Below are 25,924 nucleotides of genomic sequence, written 5' to 3'. Positions count from 1 at the left end.
GTGAAGCGCTTGGGGGGTTCAAGGTGCTCACCACACATCTAGATAAGTTCCTTGGGGGGTCTAGTTTCCAAAATGGGGTCACTTGTGGGGGGTTCCACAGTTTAGGTACATCAGGGGCTCTGCAAATGTAACATGATGCCCGCAGACCATTCCATCAAAGTCAGCATTTCATAATGTCACTACTTCCCTTCCGAGCCCCGACTTGTACCCAAACAGTGGTTCCCCCCCACATGTGGGGTACCAGCGTACTCAGGACAAACTGGACAACAACTTTTGGGGTCTAATTTATCCTGTTACCATTGTGAAAATAAAAATTGCGCACTAAAAAATAATTTTTTGATGAAAAAAAAATATTTTTCATTTTCACGGCTCTGCGTTATAAGCACTATGGTTCTAGATAAGTTCCTTAGGGGGTCTAGTTTCCAAAATGGTGTCATTTGTGGGGGAGCTCCAATGTTTAGGCACACAGGGGCTCTCCAAACACGACATGGTGTCCGCTAACGATTAGAAGTAATTTGCATTTCAAAAAGTCAAATGGCGCTCCTTCCCTTCTGAGCCCTGCCGTGTGCCCAAACAGTGGTTCCTGTTGTGAGTTCATTTTTCCCTTCACCAGTGAGGTCTGATGAACTCCCTCTTCTGGCGAAGGAAGGTAGTGAGGCTGATTGCCAAACAGCTATGCAGGTAGATGATGACTGGGTCACAGGAACTGATGACTGGATATAAGGCAGCCGACGCCCTGCTGCCTTGCCAGTGATTTTCCTGCTGGATTCTTGGAGACCAGTCTGATTTCTGCTTCTCAAAGCTAAGTTTTGCTCTGCCTTTTGTACACTTTAGTTCTGGTTTTGTTTGCCTTGTTTTTTGGAGTTCAGCCATCCCCAGCCGGGGGTGAGCTGAATTCCAGTTTTGTCTCTGATCTGTTGATCTCTGGCTCTGTCTTCAGAAATATACCTGAGTGCTGATATAGTCTTTTTGAAGCCTAGCGACTTCAGGGCCTGTTTTTCCTATCAGTCTTTGGTTTATTTTTGGATAGGGTTTTTGCGGATTGCAGACAGCAGCTTTTCTATCCTGTACTATTTAGTTAGCTTGGGCCCCATCATTTGCTCAACCTATCTTTCTATCTGTTTTAGTGTTTTTCATCTTGCTTCACAGTCATTATATGTTGGGGGCTGCCTATTGCTTTGGGGTCTGCTCTGGGGCAGTTTAGATTTCCCCTTTCTGTCTTTAGGCTAATTTAGTTCTCTGGCTGTGATCGACGGGTCTAGGACACCGTAGGAACCCCCCACGGCTACTGCTAGTTGTTGTGTATAGGTTCAGGGGTCTGCAATCCGATAGCTTCCAACTTCTCTGGTTTTCTGGACTTAGCTATTATTTTTGTTTTTTCCTCCTTCGGTGACTCATCCATAACAGAATCACCAGCCATACCGCAGATCCTAGGGTACTCAATAGCAGGAAAGAATTGTAAGAAAAAAAAAAAAGGTGTCAGAATTTCTTTGTGTATATTTTTTCCTCTATATCTCTGAGGCCGTAGGGGGAATTTTTTTTTCTCTCAATGGAGATGAAGCAATTGTCTGTTCGTGTGGAGCAGCTCGCTGCGGAAGTGCGGGGAATTTCCACCTATCTTACTCATTCACATGCTGCTGTGCTGCTGAACCAAAGATCCCCACTCCTGATGTGTTTTTTGGGGATCGGTCTAAATTTTTGAATTTCAAGAATAATTGTAAATTATTTTTTGCCTTGAAGCCTAACTCGTCGGGGAGCTCCACGCAGCGGGTTAAAATTGTCATCTCTTTGCTGCAAGGCGATCCCCAGGATTGGGCGTTTTCTTTGAAACCTGATGATCCTATTCTAAATATTGTGGATGCATTTTTTCAAGCCTTGGGGTTGTTGTATGATGAACCTAATGCTATTGATCAGGCTGAAAAGGCCCTGCTGGCATTGAGCCAGGGTCGGGATTCTGCAGAGTTGTACTGTCAAAAATTCCGAAAGTGGGCGGTCCTTACTACCTGGAATGATGATGCCTTGGCAGCTCTCTTTCGGAAAGGTTTGTCAGAAACCATAAAGGATACTATGGTGGGATTTCCTGTTCCCTCTGGTCTTGACGATTCTATGTCATTAGCCATTCTGGTTGATCGGCGTTTGCGTGAACGCAAGACCGCACGAGAGGTGTTGCCACCTGTTGAACAAATGTCTGAACCTATGCAATGTGATAGAGTTTTGTCCAGGGCGCAACGTCAGGAGTTCAGAAGGCATAATAAGTTGTGTTTTTTTTGTGGAGATGCCTCGCATATTATTTCTGTCTGCCCTAAACGAGAGAAATGTTGTGCTCACAGGTTTTCTGTGGGTGGTGTTCAACCTAAGTTTCCTCTGGCAATTACTCTGATCTGCTCCCTGTCCACATTTTCCGCCAAGGCTTTTGTGGATTCGGGAGTAGCTCTGAACCTGATGGACATGGATTTTGCTAAACGTTGTGGATTTCCTATGACGCCTTTGCGGACACCTATCCCTTTGAGGGGTATTGATGCGACTCCTTTGGCGAAAAATAAACCTCAGTTTTGGACCCAGGTGGTAATGCGGGTCGCCCCAGACCATCAAGAAAATTGCAGATTTTTGGTGTTGCATAATTTGCATGATACCATTTTTCTGGGGTTTCCCTGGTTGCAAATCCATAATCCAGTTTTGGATTGGAAATCTGTGTCTGTGGTGAGTTGGGGTTGTCGGTGTGCCCTTAGTGATGCTCCTGTTTTCTCCACCTCTCCCCAGTCGCATGATGTTCCTGACTATTTGGCTGACTTTTATGATGTATTTAGTGAGAATGAGTCTGCGTCTTTGCCTCCTCATAGGCGTTATGACTGTGCAATTGAGCTGAGCCCGGGGTCTAAATTTCCCAAGGGTCGGCTTTTCAATTTATCTGTACCCGAGCACGAGGCTATGCGATCCTATATTAAGGAGTCGTTGGAGAAGGGTCATATTAGACCATCCTCTTCACCCTTAGGTGCTGGGGTTTTTTTCGTGGCTAAAAAAGATGGTTCATTAAGGCCTTGTATTGACTATCGTGCCCTCAACAAAATTACTGTTAAATATCAGTATCCGTTACCCCTGATTTCTGATCTATTCTCCAGAGTTAAAGGTGCTTGCTGGTTTACCAAGCTTGACCTCAGGGGGGCGTATAATCTTATTCGCATTAAGCATGGGGATGAATGGAAGACGGCGTTTAATACTCCGGAGGGACATTTTGAGTACCTGGTGATGCCTTTTGGGCTCACTAATGCCCCTTCTGTCTTCCAGTGCTTCATGAACGATATTTTCCGAGACTTTGTGGATACATTTTTGATTATCTATCTGGATGATATTTTGATCTTTTCCAAGGACTGGGACTCTCATGTGGAACATGTTCGGACTGTGTTCCGGATTTTGAGGGAGAATTCCCTGTATGTCAAGGGATCGAAATGCCTTTTTGGGGTACAGAGGATTTCATTTTTGGGATTCATTTTGTCTCCGTCAACTATTGAAGTGGACCCGGCCAAGGTACAGGCCATTTATGATTGGGTTCAGCCCACTTCTTTGAAGGCCCTCCAGAAGTTTTTGGGTTTTGCTCATTTTTATCGGAAATTTATAGCTAATTTTTCTAGTATTGCCAAGCCATTGACTGATTTGACTAAGAAGGGTGCTGATGTGCTGAATTGGTCTCCGGAGGCTGTTTCTTCCTTTCAGGAGCTGAAGCGAAGATTCACTTCTGCTCCGGTTCTGCGGCAACCTGATGTCTCACTCCCGTTTCAGGTAGAGGTGGACGCTTCTGAGATTGGTGCAGGAGCTGTTTTGTCCCAAAAAGATCCTGTGACATCTAAAATGAATCCCTGTGCTTTCTTTTCCCGAAAGTTCTCCCCATCCGAACGTAACTATGATGTGGGGAATCGGGAACTGTTGGCCACGAAATGGGCATTTGAGGAGTGGAGACATTGGTTGGAGGGAGCTAAACACCAGGTCGTGGTCCTTACTGACCACAAGAATTTGATTTACCTGGAGTCGGCCAAACGCTTGAATCCTAGACAGGCTAGGTGGGCCTTGTTTTTCACACGTTTTGATTTTGTGGTCTCTTTTCTTCCTGGCACTAAGAATGTCAAGGCAGACGCCCTCTCTAGGAGTTTCTTTGCTGATTCTCCTGTTGTGACCAAGCCTGCTACCATCTTAGGCGAGGGGGTAGTTCTTTCTGCCCTCTCGCCCGATTTGAGGCGAGCTCTGGAAGAGTTTCAGGAGGACAAACCTGAGTGTTGTCCCAGTGGAAAGTTGTATGTTCCTGACCAGTGGAGGAAGAGAGTGATGTCTGAAGTTCATTGCTCTGCATTGGCTGGTCATCCAGGTATTTTTGGTACTGAGATCTGGTGAGTCGGTCTTTTTGGTGGCCCGCCTTGTCTCGTGATGTCAGGAATTTTGTGCAGTCCTGTGGGACTTGCTCCTGGTCTAAACCTTGTTCTCGCTCTAGTGGGTTGTTGATGCCTTTGCCGGTGCCCAAGAGGCCATGGACCCATATTTCAATGGATTTTATCTCTGATATGCCTGTCTCTCAGAGAATGACCGTTATTTGGGTGATTTGTGATAGATTCTCTAAGATGGTCCATCTTGTACCACTCCCTAAGTTGCCATCTTCCTCTGAGTTGGTGCCCTTGTTTTTGCAACAGGTAGTTCGCTTGCACGGGATTCCTGAGAACATTGTGTCTGACAGAGGAGTTCAGTTTGTGTCTAGATATTGGAGGACATTCTGTTCCAAGCTGGGAATTCAGTTGTCCTTCTCCTCTGCGTTTCACCCTCAGACCAACGGGCAGACGGTGAGAACAAACCAGACTTTGGAGTCGTATTTGAGATGTTTTATTTTGGCTGATCAGGATGATTGGGTTTCATTTTTGCCCTTGGCCGAATTTGCTTTAAATAATAGAGCTAGTTCTGCCACTTTGATGTCACCTTTTTTTTGTAACTTTGGGTTTCATCCTCTATTTTCTTCAGGGCAGGTGGAGCCTTCTGCCTGCCCAGGTGTTGACACTGTGGTGGAGAGAATGCACCAGATCTTGGACCAAGTGGTGGATAAGTTGTCTCTCTCCCAGGAAAAGGCATGAAAACACGTGAAGAAAAGAAAGTATATGCACACAAATAGGGATTACCACAAAGATATGATAATCAAAAAGTATCAATTTTATTAATGGACACAACAAACAGACACTTTGTTTAAAAACAATTAAAAAGTCTGAACAACCAGACACTGATAACAAAACAAAGACAATGGGTCATTTTGATAAATAGTTAAATACTATGGGTCCCAAGGCCAACCATTCAGTATAATGCCAGGTATCTGCTAGTTACCATAACCTAGGGTCTATCAAATCAATTGTAATGACAATCATGACCTTGGATCAAAAATACCATATTATCAATAACTACTATGGTTACATAGAGATTCTACATATGCCATGAATAGAAAATTGAATACTTATCATGTTGCCAACACAAATAAACATACATTAACAAGTCCCTTTCCCTAGCATGATATCACCTGGTTTCTGAGGATGAACAAGCTACCGGGTAGGTTACATGGGACCCCCAAACCCACGCGTATCGACACAGTGATGTGTCTTTCTCATAAAGGGACACTGGTCAGAATTGCAAAAAATGGCCTGGTCATTAAGGTCAAAATAGGCTGGGTCATGAAGGAGTTAAAAGAGGCATAGATGCTCATGAGGAGAACATAATCTAACCTCTATATAAGTCACTAGTGCAACACACTTCGAATACTGTGTACAGTTCTGATCTCCGGTGTATAATAAAAACATAGCTGAACTGGAGCGGGTGCAGAGAAGAGCGACCAAGGCTATTAGGGAACAAGGGGGTCTGCAATACCAAGACAGGTTATTACACTTGGGGTTATTTAGTTTGGAAAATCGAAGGCTTAGGGGTGATCTTATTACAATTAATAAATATATGCGGGGACAATACAAAGACCTTTATAATGATCTTTTTACTCTTAGACCTGTGACGGGGACAAGGGGGCATCCTCTATGTCTGGAGGAAAGAAGGTTTAAGCATACTCACAGATGCGGATTCTTTACTGTAAGAGCAGTGAGACTATGGAACTCTCTGCCATATGATGTTGTAATGAGTGATTCCCTACTAAAATTTAAGAAGGGACTGGATGCCTTTCTTGAAAAGTATAATATTACAGGGTATATACACTAGTTTCCACAATATTGCGTTGATCCAGGGAGCTAGTCTGATTGCCGTATGTTGAGTCGGGAAGGAATTTTTTTCCCCAATGTGAAGCTTACTGTTTGCCACATGGGGTTTTTTGCCTTCCTCTGGATCAACGTGTTAGGGCAAGTTAGGACAGGATATGGGTTGAACTAGATGGACTTAATGTCTTCCTTCAACCTTAATAACTATGTTACTATGTTAGTTACATAGACCGCCAAAATGAGGTGACAGATTCCCTTTAATAAGTAACATTTCACATGTCTACTTTACATCAGCATAATTTTGGAACCAAATTTTTTTTTGTTAGGAAGTTATAAGGATTAAAAGTTAAATAGCGATTTCTCATTTTTACAACAAAATTTACAAAACCATTTATTTAGGGACCGCATCACATTTGAAGTGACTTTGAGGGGTCTATATGATAGAAGATACCCAAAAGTGATTCTAAAGACTGCACTCCTTAAGGTGCTCAAATCCACATTCAAGAAGTTAATTAATCGTCCAGGTGCTTCACAGGAATTTTTGAAATGTAGGAAAAAAAAAATAACATTTAACAAAAAATTAATTCAGATCCAATGTTTTTTATTTTGACAAGGGTAACAGGAAAAAATAAACTCCAGAATTAGTTGTTTAATTTCTCTGAGCATGTTGATACCCCATGTGAGGGAGAAAAATGTTTGGGCGCATGGCAAAGCAAGGAGGGCCAGTTGACTTTTTGAATGCAAAATTTGCTAGAACGATTGGCGGATGCCATGTCGCTTTAAGAGAGCCTCTGATGTACCTAAACAATGAAAATCCCCCACAAGTGACACCATTTTGGAAACTAGAACCCTCAGGGAACTGATCTAGATGTGTGGTGAGTGCAACAAACCCTCAGGTGCTTCACAGAAGTTTATAAAGTTGAGCTGTAAAAATGAAAAAAAAAAATAAAATAAAATTTTCCCCATAAATGTTTTTAGTACAAAATACTGCATTTTCTTAAGGGTAACAAGAGAAATTGCACCATACAATTTGCTGTGCAATTTCTCCTGAGTACGCCAATACCCAATATGAGGGAGAAAAATACTGTTTGTTCGCACGGCTCGGCGCGGAAGGGAAGGAGCGTCATTTGACTTTTTGAATGTAAAATTTCCTGGAATCATTAGCGGTCGTCATGTCCAATTTGGAGAGACCCTAATGTGCCTAAACAGTGGAAACCCCCCACAAATGACCCCATTTTGGAAACTAGACCACTCAAGGAACATATTTTGATGTGTGAAAATAATAAAATCACATTTTCACCCACAAAAAAAATGTTATTTTGGCCCTAAATTTTGCATTTTCATTAGGATAACAGGAGAAATTGTTTGTTGTGCAATTTCTCCTGAGTACGCTGATACCCCATATGTGGGGGAATACTATTTTTGAGGCACACTGCAAAGTTCAGAAGGGAAAAGGCACCATATGGAAGTTCAGATTTTGCTGGAATGGTTTGGGTGTGCCATGTCACATTGGCAGAGCCCCTGAGGTGCCAGAACAGAAATCTCCTATATGTGAACTCATTTTACAAATTACACTCCCCAATGAATTCATCTAGTAATGCAGTGATCATATTGACACTACATGTGCCTGACAAAATTTTATACCACTGAGCGGAGAAGAAAAAACATATTACATTTTTACCACTAAAATGTTATTTTAGCCCCAAGTTTTTAATTTTCTACGGGCTAATAAGATTTTTTTTTACAACAAACTGAGGTCTATTTTTTTCTGAGTGCGCCAATACCCTACATGTAATCAGGAAATATTTTTCAGGCACAGTGCAAAGCTCAGAAGGCAAGGAGTGCCAGATTTTACTGTTATGGTTTGCAGGTGCATGACCCACTGGGAGAGCTCATCAGGTTCCAGAACAGCAGAACCCAACATAAATGACCCCATTTTACAAACTACATTTCTCAATGAATTCATCTAGGGGTGCAGTGATCATATTGACACCAAGGGTGTCTCACAGAATTTTATACCATTGGGCAATGAAGAAAAAATAACTACATTTTTACCAACAAAATTTTTAGCCCCAGATTTTACATTTTCACACAAGAACTGGGTAAAAATAGCACCAAAATAGCAGATTTTCCTAGAACAGTTTGCAGACTCCATACAAAGAGCCTCTTATTGTTAGAAGAGCAGAATCCCCCCTCAAGTGACCCCATTTGGGAAACTATACCCCTTGGGGAATTTATCTGCAGGTATAGTGGTGATATTGACTCCATGGGTGTTTTCCAGAAACAAGCAGCAACGAATGTTGCCAAGTGAAAATTGCAAACTGCCGTTGTAGTGACCAGTACGTTGTAGTGACCAGTACGTTATGCCCAGCCGTGCTTCTGTAAGCATGCACTCTTAAGTTAGGCAGGCTCTCATCGTTTCAGAAATGCCATTCGTGGACGCAATATGTGGTTTAGGCACACAGTGGGGCTAATAAGAGAGGGGGGCATTTGGATTTGAGAGCAGAGAATTTGATGAATATCTTTTGGCGGGTGAGGAGCCATTTCTCTTTTCCACAGTGTTTGCACTACCACTAACGTGGAAACCCCCTATATCTCAGTTAACAGATGACAGAACTGAGTGGGGACTTGCTTTTTTTATGGATTGAGTTGAAGCTTTATTGGGAACATTTTACATAACGTTTTGGATAACAGTTATCTGGCGCTCTATGCTGACCACTTACTTTGGGGTTTCCATATAAATCTGTGAGTGACGTGATTCAGATGAAACCCATGAGGGATCCATTCACTAGAATGAGGCAGCAGAGTTACTCTGTACTTCGTCTGGCCTTTGTTCAGCGGTCTCCCTCTTTTCAGAAGTGCACAAAACTGTGGCCGGCGGCGCTTTTATGAAATCCTAAAAAGACGGATCACAGGTCAGACGACATCCACAGTGTCTCCTTCTGCCTCATTATAGCGAATCTTCTGCCAGAGGTTCCGTCTGAATCTTGTATTTCAGAGATATACACGGAAACCCCGGTGTAAGCGCTCAGCGCAGAGCGCAAGATAAATGTCCCCCGACCCCAACTGCAATCTTTGGAAGGCAGAAAAAAAAAATCAACAGCAGGTGAAAAATTGTTTTCTTTTATTTTTTACACCATTTCTCTTGCAGTATAAGTGTTTAGGCGACTTTATTCTTCAGGTCGGTGCAATTACAGCGATACCAGATTTATATTGGGTTTTTATGTTTGGCTGCTGTCACACACTAAAAGACACTTTTTATTGCATCACCATATTTTGAGAGCTATAATTTTTCCATATTTTTGCCGCCAGAGTCATGTGTCTGCTTGTTTTTTGAGGGATGAGCTGACGTTTTTATTGGTACCATTTTCAGGCACATGATATTTTTTGATCGCTTTCTACTCCAATTTTTGGGAGGCATATTGAACAAATTCAGCAATTCAGGACTTTTTTAACCCCTTAAACCCCAAAGCTTTTTTCGGTTTTGCGGTTTCATTTTAGCTCCCCTTCTTCCCAGAGCCATAACTTTTTTACTTTTCCATCAATATGGCCATGTGGGGGCTTATTTTTTGCAGGACGAGCTGTACTTTTGAAAGACACCATTGGTTTTACCATGTCGTGTACTAGAAAATGGGAAAAAATTCCAAGTGCGGCGAAGTTGCAAAAGACCTCGGGTTGTCATGCCGACACACCGGTGACCCGCGATTACGTGACGCGGGTCACCGATGTGCGTATTTCCGGCGCAATTGCTGGAAGCGCCATTTAAATGCCGTGGTCAGCGTTTGACAGCGGGATTTAACTAGTTAATAGCCGAGGGTGGATCGCGATTCCACCAGCGGCTATTGCGGGCACATGTCAGCTGTTCAAAACAGCTGACATATCCCAGAAAAGAAGTGGGCTCAACGCCGGAGCACACATCAAAGGGAGCGAGTCCGACATCAGCGTACTATTACACCCGATGTCGGAAAGTGGTTAATACTGTTCTGCGTGTGGTAAAATTGATAACATAACTTGAATCTGTTGGCCGAAATAAGGAAAAATTATATTGCATTGCTAGATCAAGTGTAAATGATCTAACTATTAAAATAAAATGAATAATGTGCAGAATTATTGTAAAAAGGAAGTACAATTTTCACCATGAATCAGGTGTAACTCTTGTTACCTGTCTTGTACGTCCTTCATAAGATGCTGCATGTCAACCTCTTGCTTTCTTAGGGTTCCAAAAGAAGACTGACTTTCCACTCTTTCAGTCCCAGTGACATTGCCATGAATTGTGACAAAATCGGCATCAACATTTCCCTGTATGACATCGCCGTATTTTCCTTCGTAATTCACAAATTCCGATTCAACTACAACTAGAAGAGAATACAAGAAAGTAGGTGTTCAACAAGACAGGTGAAAAAAAGCAGCCTTAAAAGACTACCATATATACTCGGGTATAAGCCGAGGCACCTAATTTTGCCACAAAAAACTGGGTAAGCTTATTGACTTGAGTATAAGCCAGGTATGCATTGTCCCCCTCATCCCTATCCTGTATGCATGGCTCCCCCATCCTGTCCCTGTATGCATGGCTCCCCCGTCCCTGTCCTTGTATGCATGGCTCTCCTGTCCCTGTCCTTGTATGCATGGCTCCCTCATCCCTGTCCTTGTATGTATGGCTCTCCCGTCCCTGTCACTGTATCCATGACTCCCCTGTCGCTGTCCTGGTATGCATGGATCCGCCGTTGCTGTCCTGGTATGTATGGCTCCCCCGTCCCTGTATGCATGGTTCCCATGCCGCTGTCCTGGTATACATGGCTCTTTATCCCCTATCCTTGTATGCATGATTTCTGTTATAAAAAACAAAACGAAAAAACATCCAATTTACCTGAAGAATGCTATACCCTATGCTAGGGGTCCCCAACCTGTAGCTCGGGAGCCACATGTGGCTCGTGGTCCCATGAATTGTGGCTCGCGACTGTCTGCCAGCTTGGTGCATTAGGTCCAGGTCTAGCAAACAGGTGTGAAGAGTACATCTCAAAATGGTGAGTTTTGTGAGTAGCCCTGCACCGAAGTGTAGATGTGGATGCACATTTACTGGTCTTAGGGGTTTAGAGATATTTTAGGTATGGTACGCTGGAGGATGGTACTACCTGTTAGAGGAGGTGCTCAAAGCTGGATGTGACAATGTGTTGGGAGTCCTTGATGGGAGAATACTGAATGGAGGTATTATGGGAACCCCTGGATCTCAGTATACTGCTTTGGAGTAATTTCTGTGGAAAAGCTTTGGTTATCATTATTCATTATACCTGTAATGGGGGCTTTGGTTGACACTACTTTGAAGGAGATGGGAGCTGGATGTGGCTCGTGCCCCTCTCTCAGTGCTGAATGTGGCTCTCAAGGTCAGAAAGGTTGGAGACCACTGCTCTATGCTGACATCACAGCCCTCTGTCCAGAATATATGTCACAACTATCTCTGGACGTATACCTCACTATACACATCATTGTGCTGGATAAATAATTATACAGTTTGGCAATACAGGTTGATATGATTATAGGAATTATGATTTTTTTTTATATTTAATTGTGGTACTTTTGCACATGAAAATCATTACTAAAAGAATAATTGTTTATTTTTTGGGGTGTTACTCTTAAGACTCTTTTACAGAGTTGTGTGATGGCTTGTAACGAGCTCTAATTTTATTTTTACCATTTTAGGATATATATAAAGTGGTGGAAATAATTATTTGATCCCTTGCTGATTTTGTAAGTTTGCCCACTGACAAAGACATGAAGAGTCCGTAATATTAAGGGTAGGTTAATTTTAACATTGGGAGACAGAATATCAAAAATAAAATCCAGAAAATCACACTGTATAAATTATAAATTTATTTGCATTTTGCAGTCAGAAATAAGTATTGGATCCCCTACCAACCATTAAGAGTTCTGGCTCCTACAGACAAGTTAGACGCTCCTAAACTACCTGTATTAAAGACAGCTGTCTTACATAGTCACCTTTATAAAAGACTCCTGTCCAGACTCAATTAATCAGTCAGACTCTAACCTCTACAACATGGGCAAGACCAAAGAGTTTTCTAAGGATATCAGGGACAAGATCATTATACTAAAACTGGGAAACAGAAAAGCGCAATAGGGTCTTATCTGGTGGACAATTGAATAGATATAGCAGAAGTCTACTCACCCTTTCCAGGAAAGGTATAGGCATATAAACCCGCCGTCAGCCTGCTGCACGCCCGAAGGTCCACTGTGTGACCGCCAATATGAATCCTTATGGATATAATGTTATTCTCGGGCTTACTGTGCGCTGCTTGACCAGGATAAAATCACCACAACGTGAGAAATTTAATGATTTAATTTCCAACGCGTTTCAAAGTGTGAACCACTTCTTCTTCAGGGGATGACATAATCATCCCCTGAAGAAGAAGTGGTTCACACTTTGAAACGCGTTGGGAATTAAATGGTTAAATTTCTCACGTTGTGGTGATTTTATCCTGGTCAAGCAGCGCACAGTAAGCCCGAGAATAACATTATATCCATAAGGGACAAGATCATAGTACTTCACAAAGCTGGAATGGGCTACAAAACCATAAGTAAGCCACTGGGTAAGAAGGAGACAACTGTTGGTGCAATAGTAAGAAAATGGAAGAAATACAAAATGACTGTCAATCGACATCGATCTGGGGCACCATGCATAGAATCATAGAATCTCACCTCGTGGGGTATCCTTGATCATGAGGAAGGTGATGATCTCAAGGCAGCTGGGACCACATTCACCAAGAAAACCATTGGTAACTCATTACGCCATAAAGGTTTAAAATCCTGCAGTGCCCGCAAGGTCCCCCTGCGCAAGAAGGCACATGTGCAGGCCCGTTTGAGGTCTGCCAAGGAACACCTGGATGATTCTGTGAGTGACTGGGAGAAGGTGCTGTGGTCAGATGAGACAAAAATTGAGCTCTTTGGCATTAACTCAACTCGCCGTGTTTGGAGGAAGAGAAATGCTGCCTATGACCCAAAGAAAACCGTCCCACTCTCAAGCATGGAGGTGGAAACATTATGTTTTGGGGGTGTTTCTCTGCTAAGGGCACAGGACTACTTCACCGCATTAATGGGAGAATGGATGGAGCCATGTACCATAAAATCCGGTGTGACAACCTCCTTCCCTCCGCCAGGACACTAAAAATGGGTCGTGGCTGGGTCTTCCAGCAAGACAATGACCCAAAACATACAACCAAGGCAACAAAAGTGTGGCTCCAAAAGAAGTGCAATAAGGTCATGGAGTGGCCTAGCCAGTCTCCAGACCTTAATCCCATAGAAAACTTATGGCGGGAGTTGAAGCTCCGAGTTGCCAAGTGACAGCCTCAAAATCTTAATGATTTAGAGATGATCTGCAGAGAGCAGTGGACCAAAATTCCTCCTGACATGTGCGCAAACCTCATCATCAACTACAAAAAAAAGTCTGACTGCTGTGCTTGCCAACAAGGGTTTTGCCACCAAGTATTAAGTCTTGTTTGCCAGAGGGATCAAATACTTATTTCTCACTGCAAAATGCAAATAAATTTAAATAATTTATACAATGTGATTTTCTGGATTTTATTTTTGATATTCTATCTCTCAATGTTACAATCGACCCACCCTTAAAATTATAGACTGCTCATGTCTTGGTCAGTGGGAAAACTTACAAAATCAGCAAGGGATCAAATACTTATTTCCCCCACGGTATATCCATCTATCTATATATGCATACACACACAACTTTTTGATCACTTTTTATTTTAGTTTTGGTGAGGGGAGTCAACCAAAAACAGCAATTCTGGCAATGTTTTTCATACCCTGTATACAGCATTCACTGTGTGTGATTAAAATTAATAAATTGATATAGTTTAATAGTAAAAATCATTATGGAAGCAGCGATTCCCAGTTGTGTCTTTTTTGGGGAACATCTATTTTTTCCAAATTGCCGTAAACCATTTTTTATTTATGAATACTGGGATTTTTGTGAGGGACACATTTTTTTTTTTATAAAAGCTTTAATAAGTTTTTTTTTATGCTACAAACTGTAAGGCTATGTGCGCATGTTGTGGATTTGCTTGCAGAAATTTCTGCATCACTTGGCAGAAAAACGCAGTGTAAATTCCGCGACTTTTTGTGCGGATTTTATGCGTTTTTGATGTGGATTTACATGCGGATATATATGAGGATTTGTCAGCTAAATAAAGATATATTAACCCCTTCCTGACATCCGACGTACTATCCCGTCCACGGTACCCGGGCCCGTATGACTGTGGACGGGATAGTACGTCTACCGCGATCAGCGGCGCCCACGTGGTGAGCGCCGCTGATCGCGGCCGGGTGTCAGCTGATTATCACAGCTGACACCCGGCACTATGTGTCAGGGGCGGTCACGGACCGCCCCCGACACGTTAAACCCTTGCACACCGCGATCAAACATGATCGCGGTGTACCGGGAGTTAAAGGGAAGCATCGGCAGGGAGGGGGCTCCCTCCATGCTTCCCTGAGCCCCCCACGGCAGCGCAATGTGCAGCGCTGCTGCGGGGGGCTCCTATCCTCCAGGCCCCCGAATCCAAGATGGCGACGGGGGCCTTCGGGGACCTGAGGAAGCTGGCTTCCTCAGTGCCTGCAAAGCGCAGGCAAGAGGAAGTCTGCTTCAATGCCTGTGACAGATTGCTGATCTGTCACAGTGATCTGTGATGTGACAGATCAGCGATCTGTCACAGGACAGTGATGTCCCACCTGGGACTATGTAATAAAGTAAAAAAAAAATTAAAAAAAATGTAAAAATAAATTTAAAAAAATCGCCAAATAAATTAGTAAAAAAAAAAAAAAAATATTCCCCAATAAATTCATTTTTTGAAAATAATAAAAAAAAAAACCCAATAAAAGTACACATATTAGGTATCGCCGCGTCCGTAATGACCCGCCCTATAAAACTGTCCCATTAGTTAACCCTTTTAGCGAACCCCTTAAAAAATAAAAATAAAAAACGAAGCAAAAAATAATGATTTATTATCATACCGCCAAACAAAAAGTATAATAACGCGCGATCAAAAAGACGCATATAAATATCCATGGTACCGCTGAAAACGTCATCTTGTCCCGCAAAAAACGAGCCACCACACAGCATCATCAGCGAAAAAATAAAAAAGTTATAGCTCACAGAATAAAGCGATGCAAAAATAATTATTTTTTATATAAAATAGTTTTCATTGCATAAAACCGACAAAAACATAAAAAAACGACCTAAATGAGGTATCGCTGTAACCGTACTGACCCGAAGAATAAAACCGCCTTATCAATTTTACCGCACGCAGAACGGTGTAAACGCACCCCCCCAAAAGAAATTCATGAAACGCTGGTTTTTGTTCATTCTGCGTCCCAAAAATAGGAATAAAAAGCGATCAAAAAATGTCACGTGCCCGAAAATGGTACCAATAAAAACGTCAACTCATCCCGCAAAAAATAAGACCTCACATGACTCAGTGGGTCAAAATACGGAAAAATTATAGCTCTCAAAATGTGGTGATGCAAAAACTATTTTTACAATAAAAAGCGTCTTTTAGCGTGTGACAGCCGCCAAAAATAAAAACCGCCATAAATAGTAAATCAACCCCCCGTTATCACCCCCTTAGTTAGGGAAAAATAATAAAACAAAAAAAAAGTATTTATCTCCATTTTCCCGTTAGGGTAAGGCTGTGTGCACACGCTGCGGATTAGGTGCGGATTCATCCGCGCGGATTTTGTAAAATCCGCAGGTGAAACCGCAGGTCAAAAGACCTGCGGTTTTACCTGCAGATTGCTCTGCGGTTTTGTCCTGCGGTTTTTCATCTCCTCAATAGAGGAGATGGCAAACCGCAGGAGAATCCGCAGAAAGAATTGACATGTCAATTCTTTCTGCGGATTGAAAACCGCAGATAATCCGCGCGGAAAATTCCGCACCGTCTGCACTGCGGTTTTTGATTCCCATAGGGAATCATGGTACTGGGGTCCGCAGCAGCCAAAACCGCTGCGGAACCGCAGCAAAATCCGCAGCGTGTGCACACAGCCTTAGGGTTAGGGCTAGGGTTAGGGCTAGGGTTAGGGCTAGGGTTAGGGTTAGGGCTCAGATTAGGGTTAGGGGTGTGTTGGGGTTAGGGCTGGAGTTATAATTGGGGGTTTCCACTGTTTGGGCACATCAGGGGCTCTCCAAATGCAACATGGCGTCTGATCTCAATTCCAGCCAATTCTGAGTTGAAAAAGTCAAATGGTGCTCCTTCCCTTCCAAGCTCTGCCATGCGCCCAAACAGTGTTTTACCCCCACATGTAGGGTATCAGCCTACTCAGGACAAATTGCAAAACAATTTTTGGGGTCCAATTTCTCCTGTTACCCTTAGGAAAATAAAAAATTGGGGGCAAAAATATCATTTTTGTGGAAAAAAATTATTTTTTTATTTTCACGTCCGAGTGTTATAAACTTCTGTGAAGCACTTGGGGGTTCAAAGTGCTCACCACACATCTAGATAAGTTCCGTGGGGGGTCTAGTGTCCAAAATGGGGTCACTTGTGGGGAGTTTCAATAGTTTAGGTACATCAGGGGCTCTCCAAACGCACATGACACCCGCAGACCATTCCATCAAAGTCTGCATTCCAAAACGTCACTGCTTCCCTTCCGAGCCCCGACGTGTGTCCATACAGTAGTTTTCTCCCACATATGGGGTGTCAGCGTACTCAGGCCAAATTGGACAACAACTTTTGGGGTCCAATTTCTCCTGTTACCCTTGGGAAAATGAAAAAATTGCGGACTAATTGATCATGTTTCTGGAAAAAATACGATTTTTTTATTTTCATGCCCTGGCATTATAAACTTCTGTGAAGACCTTGGGGGTTCAAAGTGCTCACCTCACATCTAGATAAGTTCCTTAGTGGGTCTAGTTTTCAAAATGGGGTCATTTGTGGGGGGTTTCCACTGTTTAGGTACATTAGGGGCTCTCCAAAGGCAACATGACACCCGCAGACCATTCCATCAAAGTCTGCATACCAAAACGTCACTACTTCCCTTCCGAGCCCCGACGTGTGCCCATACAGTAGTTTTCACCCACATATGGGGTATCAGCATACTCAGGACAAATTGGACAACAACTTTTGGGGTTCAATTTCTCCTGGTACCCTTGGGAAAATAAAAAAATGGTGACTAAAAGATCATGTTTGTGGAAAAAATACGAATTTTTTATTTTCACGCCCGAGCGTTATAAACTTCTGTGAAGCACTGGGGGGGTCAAAGTGCTCACCACACATCTAGATAAGTTCCTTGGGGGGTCTAGTTTACAAAATGGTGTCATTTGTGGGGGGTTTCCACTGTTTAGGTACATTAGGGGCTCTCCAAAGGCAACATGACACCCGCAGACCATTCCATCAAAGTCTGCATTCCAAAACGTCACTACTTCCCTTCCGAGCCCCGACGTGTGCCCATACAGTAGTTTTCTCCCACATATGGGGTATCAGCATACTCAGGACAAATTGGACAACAACTTTTGGGGTCCAATTTCTCCTGGTACCCTTGGGAAAATAAAAAAATGGTGACTAAAAGATCATGTTTGTGGAAAAAATACGAATTATTTATTTTCACGCCCGGGCATTATAAACTTCTGTGAAGCACTGGGGGGGTCAAAGTGCTCACCACACATCTAGATAAGTTCCTTAGGGGGTCTAGTTTCCAAAATGGTGTCATTTGTGGGGGGTTTCCACTGTTTTGGTACATCAGGAGTTTTCCAAACGCGACATGGTGTCCGATCTCAATTCCAGCCAAAAACGTCAAATGGCGCTGCTTCCCTTCCGAGCTCTGCCATGCGCCCAAATAGTGGTTTACCCCCACATGTGGGGTATCAGCGTACTCAGAACAAATTGCACAATAACTTTTACGGTCCTGTTACCCTTGGAAAAATAAGAATTGAGGGTGAAAAGATCATTTTTGTGGAAAAAATATGATTTTTTAACTGTATGGCTTTATGTTATAAACTTCTGTGAAGCCCATGGGGGTTCAAAGTTCTCACCACACATCTAGATAAGTTCCTTAGGGGGTCTAGTTTCCAAAATGGTGTCATTTGTGGGGATTTCCACTGTTTTGGTACATCAGGGGTTTTCCAAATGCGACATGGTGTCCGATCTCAATTCCAGCCAAAAACGTCAAATGGCGCTGCTTCCCTTCCGAGCTCTGCCATGCACCCAAATAGTGGTTTACCCCCACATGTGGGGTATCAGCGTACTCAGGACAAATTGCACAATAACTTTTAGGGTCCTGTTACCCTTGGAAAAATAAGAATTGAGCGTGAAAAGATCATTTTTGTGGAAAAAATATGATTTTTTAATTGTATGGCTGTATGTTATAAACTTCTGTAAAGCCCTTGTGGGTTCAAAGTTCTCACCACATATCTAGATAAGTTCCTTGGGGGGTCTAGTTTCCAAAATGGGGTCACTTGTAGGGGGTTTCCACTGTTTAGGTACATCAGGGACTCTCCAAACGTGACATGGCGTCCGATCTGAATTCCAGCCAATTTTGCATTGAAAAAGTCAAACGGCGCTCCTTCCATTCTGAGCTCTGCCATGCGCCGAAACAGTCGTTCCCCCCCACAAATCAGGTATCAGCGTACTCAGGACAAATTGCACAATAACTTTTGCAGTCTAATTTCTCCTGTTACCCTTGGTAAAATAAAAAAAATTGAACCTGAAGTATTTTTTTTGTGAAAAAAGTTAGATGTTCATTTCTTTTTAAATATTCAAAAAAATTCCTGTGACGCACCTAATGGGTTAATAAACTTCTTGAATGTGGTTTTGAGCACCTTAAGGGGTTCAGTTTTTAGAATAGTGTCACTTTTGGGTATTTTCTATCATATAGACCCCTCAAAGTGGCTTCAAATGTGATGTGGTCCTAAAAATAAAATGGTGTTGTAAAAATGAGAAATCGCTGGTCAACTTTTAACCCTTATAACTTCCTAACAAAAAAAAATTTTGGTTCCAAAATTGTGCTGATGTAAAGTAAACATGTGGGAAATGTTACTTATCAAGTTTTTTGTGTGCCGTATCTCTGTGATTTAAGGGCATAAAAATTCAAAGTTGGAAAATTGCGAAATTTTCAAAATTTTTGCCAAATTTCCATTTTTTTCACAAATAAACGCAAGTTATTTGAATGAAATTTTACCACTAACATGAAGTACAATATGTCACGAGAAAACAATGTCAGAATCACTGGGATCAATGGAAGTGTTCCAGAGTTATGACCTCATAAAGGTACAGTGGTCAGAATTGTAAAAATTGGCCCGGTCATGAACGTGCAAACCACCCTTGGGGGTGAAGGGGTTAAATAGAAAAAAAATGTGATGTCATTCCCTTGTCCAACCTCCATAGGTTAGGACTCCATTGTTGATGTGCTTCAACCAAGATGGGCACTATTCTATATTCTCTGCCCACACACTCTCTCATTCTGACATCAATTCCTTTGACAATTCTGCAGTGTCAAATCCGCAAACTTGCATTTTGCTGCAGATTTGACTGACTCAATGGAAGTCAATGGGTGAAAAACGCTGCAGATCTACAAAAAGAATTGACATCACGAGGAAAATAAAACGCTACACATAAGGACGGAAAATTCCGGATCATGTGCACAACACTTCAAGATTAACCTTGCTTTAGTAATCCTTTGCTTTTTTGGAGCATTTCCGCTCAGAAAAAAAAAACGCTGCGGAAACGCAACAAATTCGCATCGTGTGCACATAGCCTAAATATCTCATGTGATCCTTTTATTGCATAGATACGGTAATATAGCAGGCTGCCCTAGTATGCCTGGAAGGGTCTTCACTGACTTTTGCTCTACTAATATAATACAGTGCTCAACATATTCCACAATGATATATGTCATGTGGAAAGAAAATGAAGATAACAGAAAATATAAAATTGTTAAAAAATTATTCTTTATTGAATATATTAAAAAAATCGGAAAATTAAAAAGACAGGGCAACAGGCCTCCAAAAAAGAGGGGGATAAGCTTCAGCAAAGAAAGTAAACAAAGACATGAAAGAAACAATAGATAACCCTATAGGTATGTAGAAATACAAAAAGGTTCTTACATGCAAATTAGTCACCTCAAAAATCAACCTGCCTTAGTAGATGACAATAATCACCATTGTTTGTTACTATAATACAGTGCATTATCTCACTGTGTCAATGTTTGGGTATGTTCACAATATTTTTCTTTCCGGGGGTCAAAAACATCCGTTTCTCAAGCAGAAGGCGAATCAGGAATTGCTCCAATGTCTATGGCATTGTCTTGCTAGTTTCTTATCCTGAAGAGTTTCTGCTAACATTGCGCTAACATTTCCTGAAATCATTAAAGTTTTTTGTTCATTTGATGTGTAAAGGTTATTTTATAGTATGAATAGGTTTCATGAATATGTCTATTGCTCATTTTGTACTATGTGCCTGACTGTTCATAGTTCTATGCTGTACAAGTCTTATCTTGTTTCATATTGTCCCCCTTAAAAATTGTTTTTTTTGTGTGTGTTTCTCCCTTTTTTCTACAATACATTTATAGGTCACATTGTAAGGGACCCACGGTTATATTATTTATAATTTGATAATGGGGGGTGGGTTGTGTATAAGAGGTATGTCTCAAATCTGTACGGTATGTTAAAACTGTGTGCGCCTTGTCTCAGTTTTGTAAGTTAATACTGTTTAATAATAATAATAATAATAATAATCTTATTTTTAAAAAAAAAGTTATTTTATAGTATTTTTTAGGCGAGTTTCTGAGGTTTTTGACATCCATTAAGCATTGAATAAAATTTAATATTTTTTAAGAGGAAATAGTTACAAAATGCTCAAAAAGATGTCTAGGAATATCCAGAACGTATTTTAAGCCCTTTACTGACTTTTATTGCAACGTATTGAGCGACATTCTATGGGAAAATGCCTGAAGGAAGATTAGCAGTTTTTAAATGCCTGAAGGGAATAGACAGGGCCGGTTTTAGACAAAGTGGGTCCCTGGTCAAAATTTAAAGCGGGACTTCCAAATGCTCACATATTGCACCATCACACAAACATTCCAATTGTATTTATGTGCACTGAGTTCAGACAATTAAAAGAGTGGATGGACAATATTAAAGTCGTTTGGCACTTGTTTCCCGTCCTCTTTACACCGGCTGAGGAAGAATGATGTGCACAGAACAATCACTAATAGATCAATCTGTCCATATACAGTATCATGCTTTCAGCAGCACATCTGCACTTTTCACCAGGTGATGTGCTGCTGAGAACAATGATTTCTGTTCTGGCATAAACAATGCAATCACTCAATGAACAGGCATTTTGCTTGTTTAGTATAATGCACCCAGTAGTCCTCCACACAGTATAATGCACCCCATAGTCATCCATATAGTATAACATGCCCCATAGTTATCCATATAGTATAATGTGTCCCATAGTCCTCCATATAGTGTAATACACACCCCTCAGTGCTCTATATAGTATAATGCACTGCCACCGTCCTTCATATAGTATAGTACACTCCCCATAGTCATCAATATAGTATAATGCATCCTACAGTTCTGCATATTGAATAATGTACTCCCCATAGTCTTCCCTATAGTACAATGCACTCCCCATAGTCCTCCATACAGCTAATGAACTCCATATAGTCCTCCATATAGTATAATGCACTGCCCATAGTTCTACGTACAGTATAACGTATTCCCCATAATTCAGCCCCACATAGGTATAATGCAGCCCCCATATAGTATAATGCTGCTCCCATATGGTATAATGCAGCCACACAGGCGTATAATGCTGCCCTACAGGAGTATAATGCAGCCCTACAGAAGTATAACGCAGCCCCACAGGAGTACAGTGCTGCTCCCATATGGTATAATGCAGCCCCCATTTTGGAACTATAACATTTATGATGGACAATATACCTTATGCTGTTTTGATATAAAAACTCTGTGCGTGTGTGAATTCAAGCAGCTACCAGAAAGCTGAAACACTACACATATTATAAACTATTCTTTTCTTTGATACTTTAGCTAAATATTTCAAATGTTTTTTTACAAAATAAAAATACCTAATGTGTGCTGTTTGCCCAACATAACTAGTTGTTATAGGGCCTAAAAGAAATGTCATATACTGTATTCTACAGGATATGTACAGTGCTTTGAAAAAGTATTCAAACCCCATGAACTTTTTGATATTTTTCAAGTTACACCCACAAATGTAATTTTATGTGATATTTTTTATATTGTGATAGCTTTATATTTCATATATGGTACTTTTAGCTGCAATTACTGCTGTAAGTGTTTTGGAGTCTGTCTCTACCAGCTTTGCAGACAGAGGCTAAAATTTTTGCTCATTCTTCTTTGCACACTCGCTGTAGTTCAGCGAGATTGGATGGAGGAGTCTGTACCGCAGTTTTCAAGTCTTGCCACAGATTCTCAATAGGATTTAGGTCTGGTTTGTGACTGGGCCGCTGACACACATGAATAATTTTTTATCTAAGCCATTCCACTGTAGCTCTGGCAATATGTTTAGGGTCATTGTCCTGCTGGACGGTGAATCTACGCCCCAATTCCATGTCTTTGCAGCCTTTAACAGGTTTTCCTCCAAGATTGCCCTGTTTTTTGCTCCATCCATCTTCCCATCAACTTTGACCAGCTTCCCTGTCGAGGAAATGGTGTTTTCAGGGTGATGTGCAGGGATAGTTTTCCAGCATGAAAACTGCCTCTTCAGAGAGGAACAGGACTTTTAGTGCTACCTATTGGAAGTAGCAATCCTAAAAGTCAATATTGACCTTTTAACTCAGTATAAAAGTCAGTCCAGAATCTCATAGACAGGCTTTTGGGTGTTGCTACTCGTGAGTGCAAAGCAGGAGATCTGATTTTGCTGTATGAGAGGCTTCTGACTGGTAACTAAGGGGTAACCTTTCTCCTTGTGGACATTGACATGCTGATATTGAATTTTAGGATTGCTACTTCCAATAGGTGGCACTAGAGTTGAAGTCCTCTTCCTGTCTGAAGAGGCAATTTGCATGTTTATTTTCCCAGAGGAACATTTAATGACACTCTCCACAAAGAGAAACGTTATCCCTTAGATTCCAGTTTTCTACCACACATAACGTTTTGCATTTAGCCCCAAAATGCTCTACTTTGGTCTCATCTAACCAAAGCACCTTCTTCTACATGATAGCTGTGTACCCTGCATGACTTTTACAAACTACAAAGGGACTTTTTTATGGCTTGCTTTCAAAAATGTCTTTCTTCTTGCTAGTCTCCCATAATGGCCATATTTTTGGGATTTACGACTAACGCCTATCCGTCCTCCCACCTGAGCTGTGGATCTCTGCAGCTCCTCCAGAGTGACCATGAGCTTCTTGGCTGCTTCTCTAATTAGTGATCTCCTTGCTTAGGATGTCGGTTTAGGTGGACAGCCATGTCTTGGTTGGTTTGCAGTTGTGCTATACTCCTTTCATTTTTGGAGGATGGATTGAACATTGCTCCGTGACATGTTCATAAATTGGGTTATTTTTTATAGCCTAACTCTGGTTTACTCTTATCCACAACTTTATCCATGACCTGTCTGGTGTGTACCTTAATTGTAATGATTGTGTTTGTTCCCCAATGTTCTCAAACAAACCGCTGAGGCCTTCACAAAACAGATGTAGTTATACTAAGAAAAAAATGACACGATAGACTCAATTTACTGATTATGTCACTTCTGGAGGTAATCAGACACTCAGAATTGTATTTAAGGGTATTAGGCTACAGGGGGATGAATACAAATGCTCATCACAATGTTCAGATTTAGTTTTTTGAAATATTAAATAAACTATGTTTCTTTTCCTTTACACTGGACAAATACTTGCTACTTTGTGATTGTATACGATGCACCGCCTTATGAGATGCAGGGTCAAGTATCTTGGAGGATGGTTCAGTCACGGTTACTCCAATGGCTCTAACAATCCCGAGGCTAGGTGACAATTATAAAAGAGGAGATAATGTATATATGAGACTGAGAGCCATGATGATGCCCGCAAGGTAGGAGGCCGCGGACGAAAAAGAAGCATACATCGGGGGTCTCGTGCAAACTTGAAAGATGAACTTTACTGAAGACTTGTAACAATTCTTATATTTTTCAATATAACAGCCATGGGTAGCAATTTTTCTTACACATTGCGACAGTCAAAGCCTTTTCTCGGTCCCGGCCTTGGGAGGATGGAGATAACTTTCCATTTGACTAACTGTTATGAGCTCATTTTCTCCTCCACCAGCTGGGAGTTCTCCTTCCGTTCTCCCTCTGGTAGTGACAGGAGGTAGTGAGGTTAGTTTAATTGGTAATGGTCTGCCACCTGACGAGGAGGATAGTGATTGGATCTCTGGAGTATCAGACTGGATATAAGACAGCCAACGCCCTATCCTGTTGCTGGTGATTCAGTCTGTTTCTCAGGTCTTGGACTTCAGCTCTGCTCCAGTCATCTCAAGTTAAGTTTGTTTTTTGCTAATGTTCACACTTGCTCTTGTTGGTTAACTCAGTTTTTGTGTGGTCAGCCAGCCCGGCTGGGCTGTGCTGAATTTCCACTCTTATTTATCTGTATTTGCCAATTTGCCTTTTTGTCCTTTATTAGATTGGCCTCTTTTTGGTCTGTCTCAGAATATTCTAGAGTGCTGATATAGTGGGAGAAGTCTAGTGACTTCAGGGTTAATTTTGTTATCAGAAGCGTTGGACATTATTTTTGGTAGGGTTTTTTGGCAGATTGCAGACAGTATCTTTCCTTTCCTGTCCTTTCAAGTTAGTTTGGCCCCATCGTTTGCTCAGCCTATTTTTCTGCCTTTGTTTGTGTTTTCATCTTGCTTCACCGTCAATACATGTGGGGGGCTGTCTTTCCTTTGGGGTCTGCTCTGGGGAGTTAGTTTTCCTCTTTTCTTACTTTAGGCTTATTTAGCTCTCCGGTTGTGAAGAGGCGTCCAGGACCACCGTAGGCACGCTCCATGACTGCTTCTAGTTGTGTGTTAAGATCAGGGCTCTGCAGTCTGCATAGTTACCAACCTCTCTGGTTTTCTGAGACTTAGCGTGTCTTGCTTTTTTCCTCCTTGGTGACCCATTCATAACAGAATCACCAGCCATACCGCAGATTCTAGGGTACTCAAAAGCAGGAAGGAATTGTTTAAGAAAAAAAAAAAGGGAAAGAAAAAAAGTGTGTCAGAATTTTTTTTATATTTTTTCCTCTTTTTCTCTGGGGCCGTAGGAGGATTTTTTTCTCTCCTAATGGAGATTAAGCAACTGTCTGATCGTGTGGAGCAACTTGCTGCTGAAGTGCGGGGAATTTCTACCTACCTCATTCAGTCACATGTTGCTGAACCCAAGATCCCTACTCCTGATGTGTTTTCTGGGGATCGGACTAAATTTCTGAATTTTAAGAATAATTGTAAATTATTTCTTGCCTTGAAGCCTAACTCATCATGGAGCTCTGTGCAGCAGGTTAAAATTGTCATCTCCTTGTTGCGCGGCGATCCCCAGGATTGGGCGTTTTCTCTGACACCTGAAAATCCTATTCTGACTAATGTGGATGCATTTTTTCAGGCTTTGGGGTTGTTGTATGATGAACCTAATGCCGTTGATCAAGCAGAGAGAACCCTGTTGGCATTAAGCCAGGGTCAGGATCCTGCAGAGTTATAC

The 25,924-nt window shown here is 41.8% G+C and overlaps 1 protein-coding gene across 2 annotated transcripts in view; it reads right to left on the bottom strand.

Annotated features, from left to right (window-relative positions):
* Positions 1 to 25,924, bottom strand: part of GSDME (gasdermin E) — a 168,540-nt gene that overhangs the window by 120,194 nt on the left and 22,422 nt on the right. For both annotated transcript variants that reach the window (XR_012233379.1, XM_073581396.1), the window contains exon 3: positions 10,381 to 10,573. Coding sequence is in view for 1 of the 2 variants with exons in the window: in XM_073581396.1 (XP_073437497.1) it covers positions 10,381 to 10,573 (193 nt within the window). In the remaining variant the exon portion in view is untranslated. The remainder of the gene's footprint in view (positions 1 to 10,380; positions 10,574 to 25,924) is intronic.

Source organism: Dendrobates tinctorius, unplaced genomic scaffold (assembly GCF_039654945.1).
Source record: "Dendrobates tinctorius isolate UK_male_01 unplaced genomic scaffold, ASM3965494v1 ptg000070l, whole genome shotgun sequence".
In the NCBI taxonomy this organism is placed as follows: Eukaryota; Metazoa; Chordata; class Amphibia; order Anura; family Dendrobatidae; genus Dendrobates; species Dendrobates tinctorius.
This window is presented reverse-complemented; position numbering and strand designations above follow the sequence as displayed.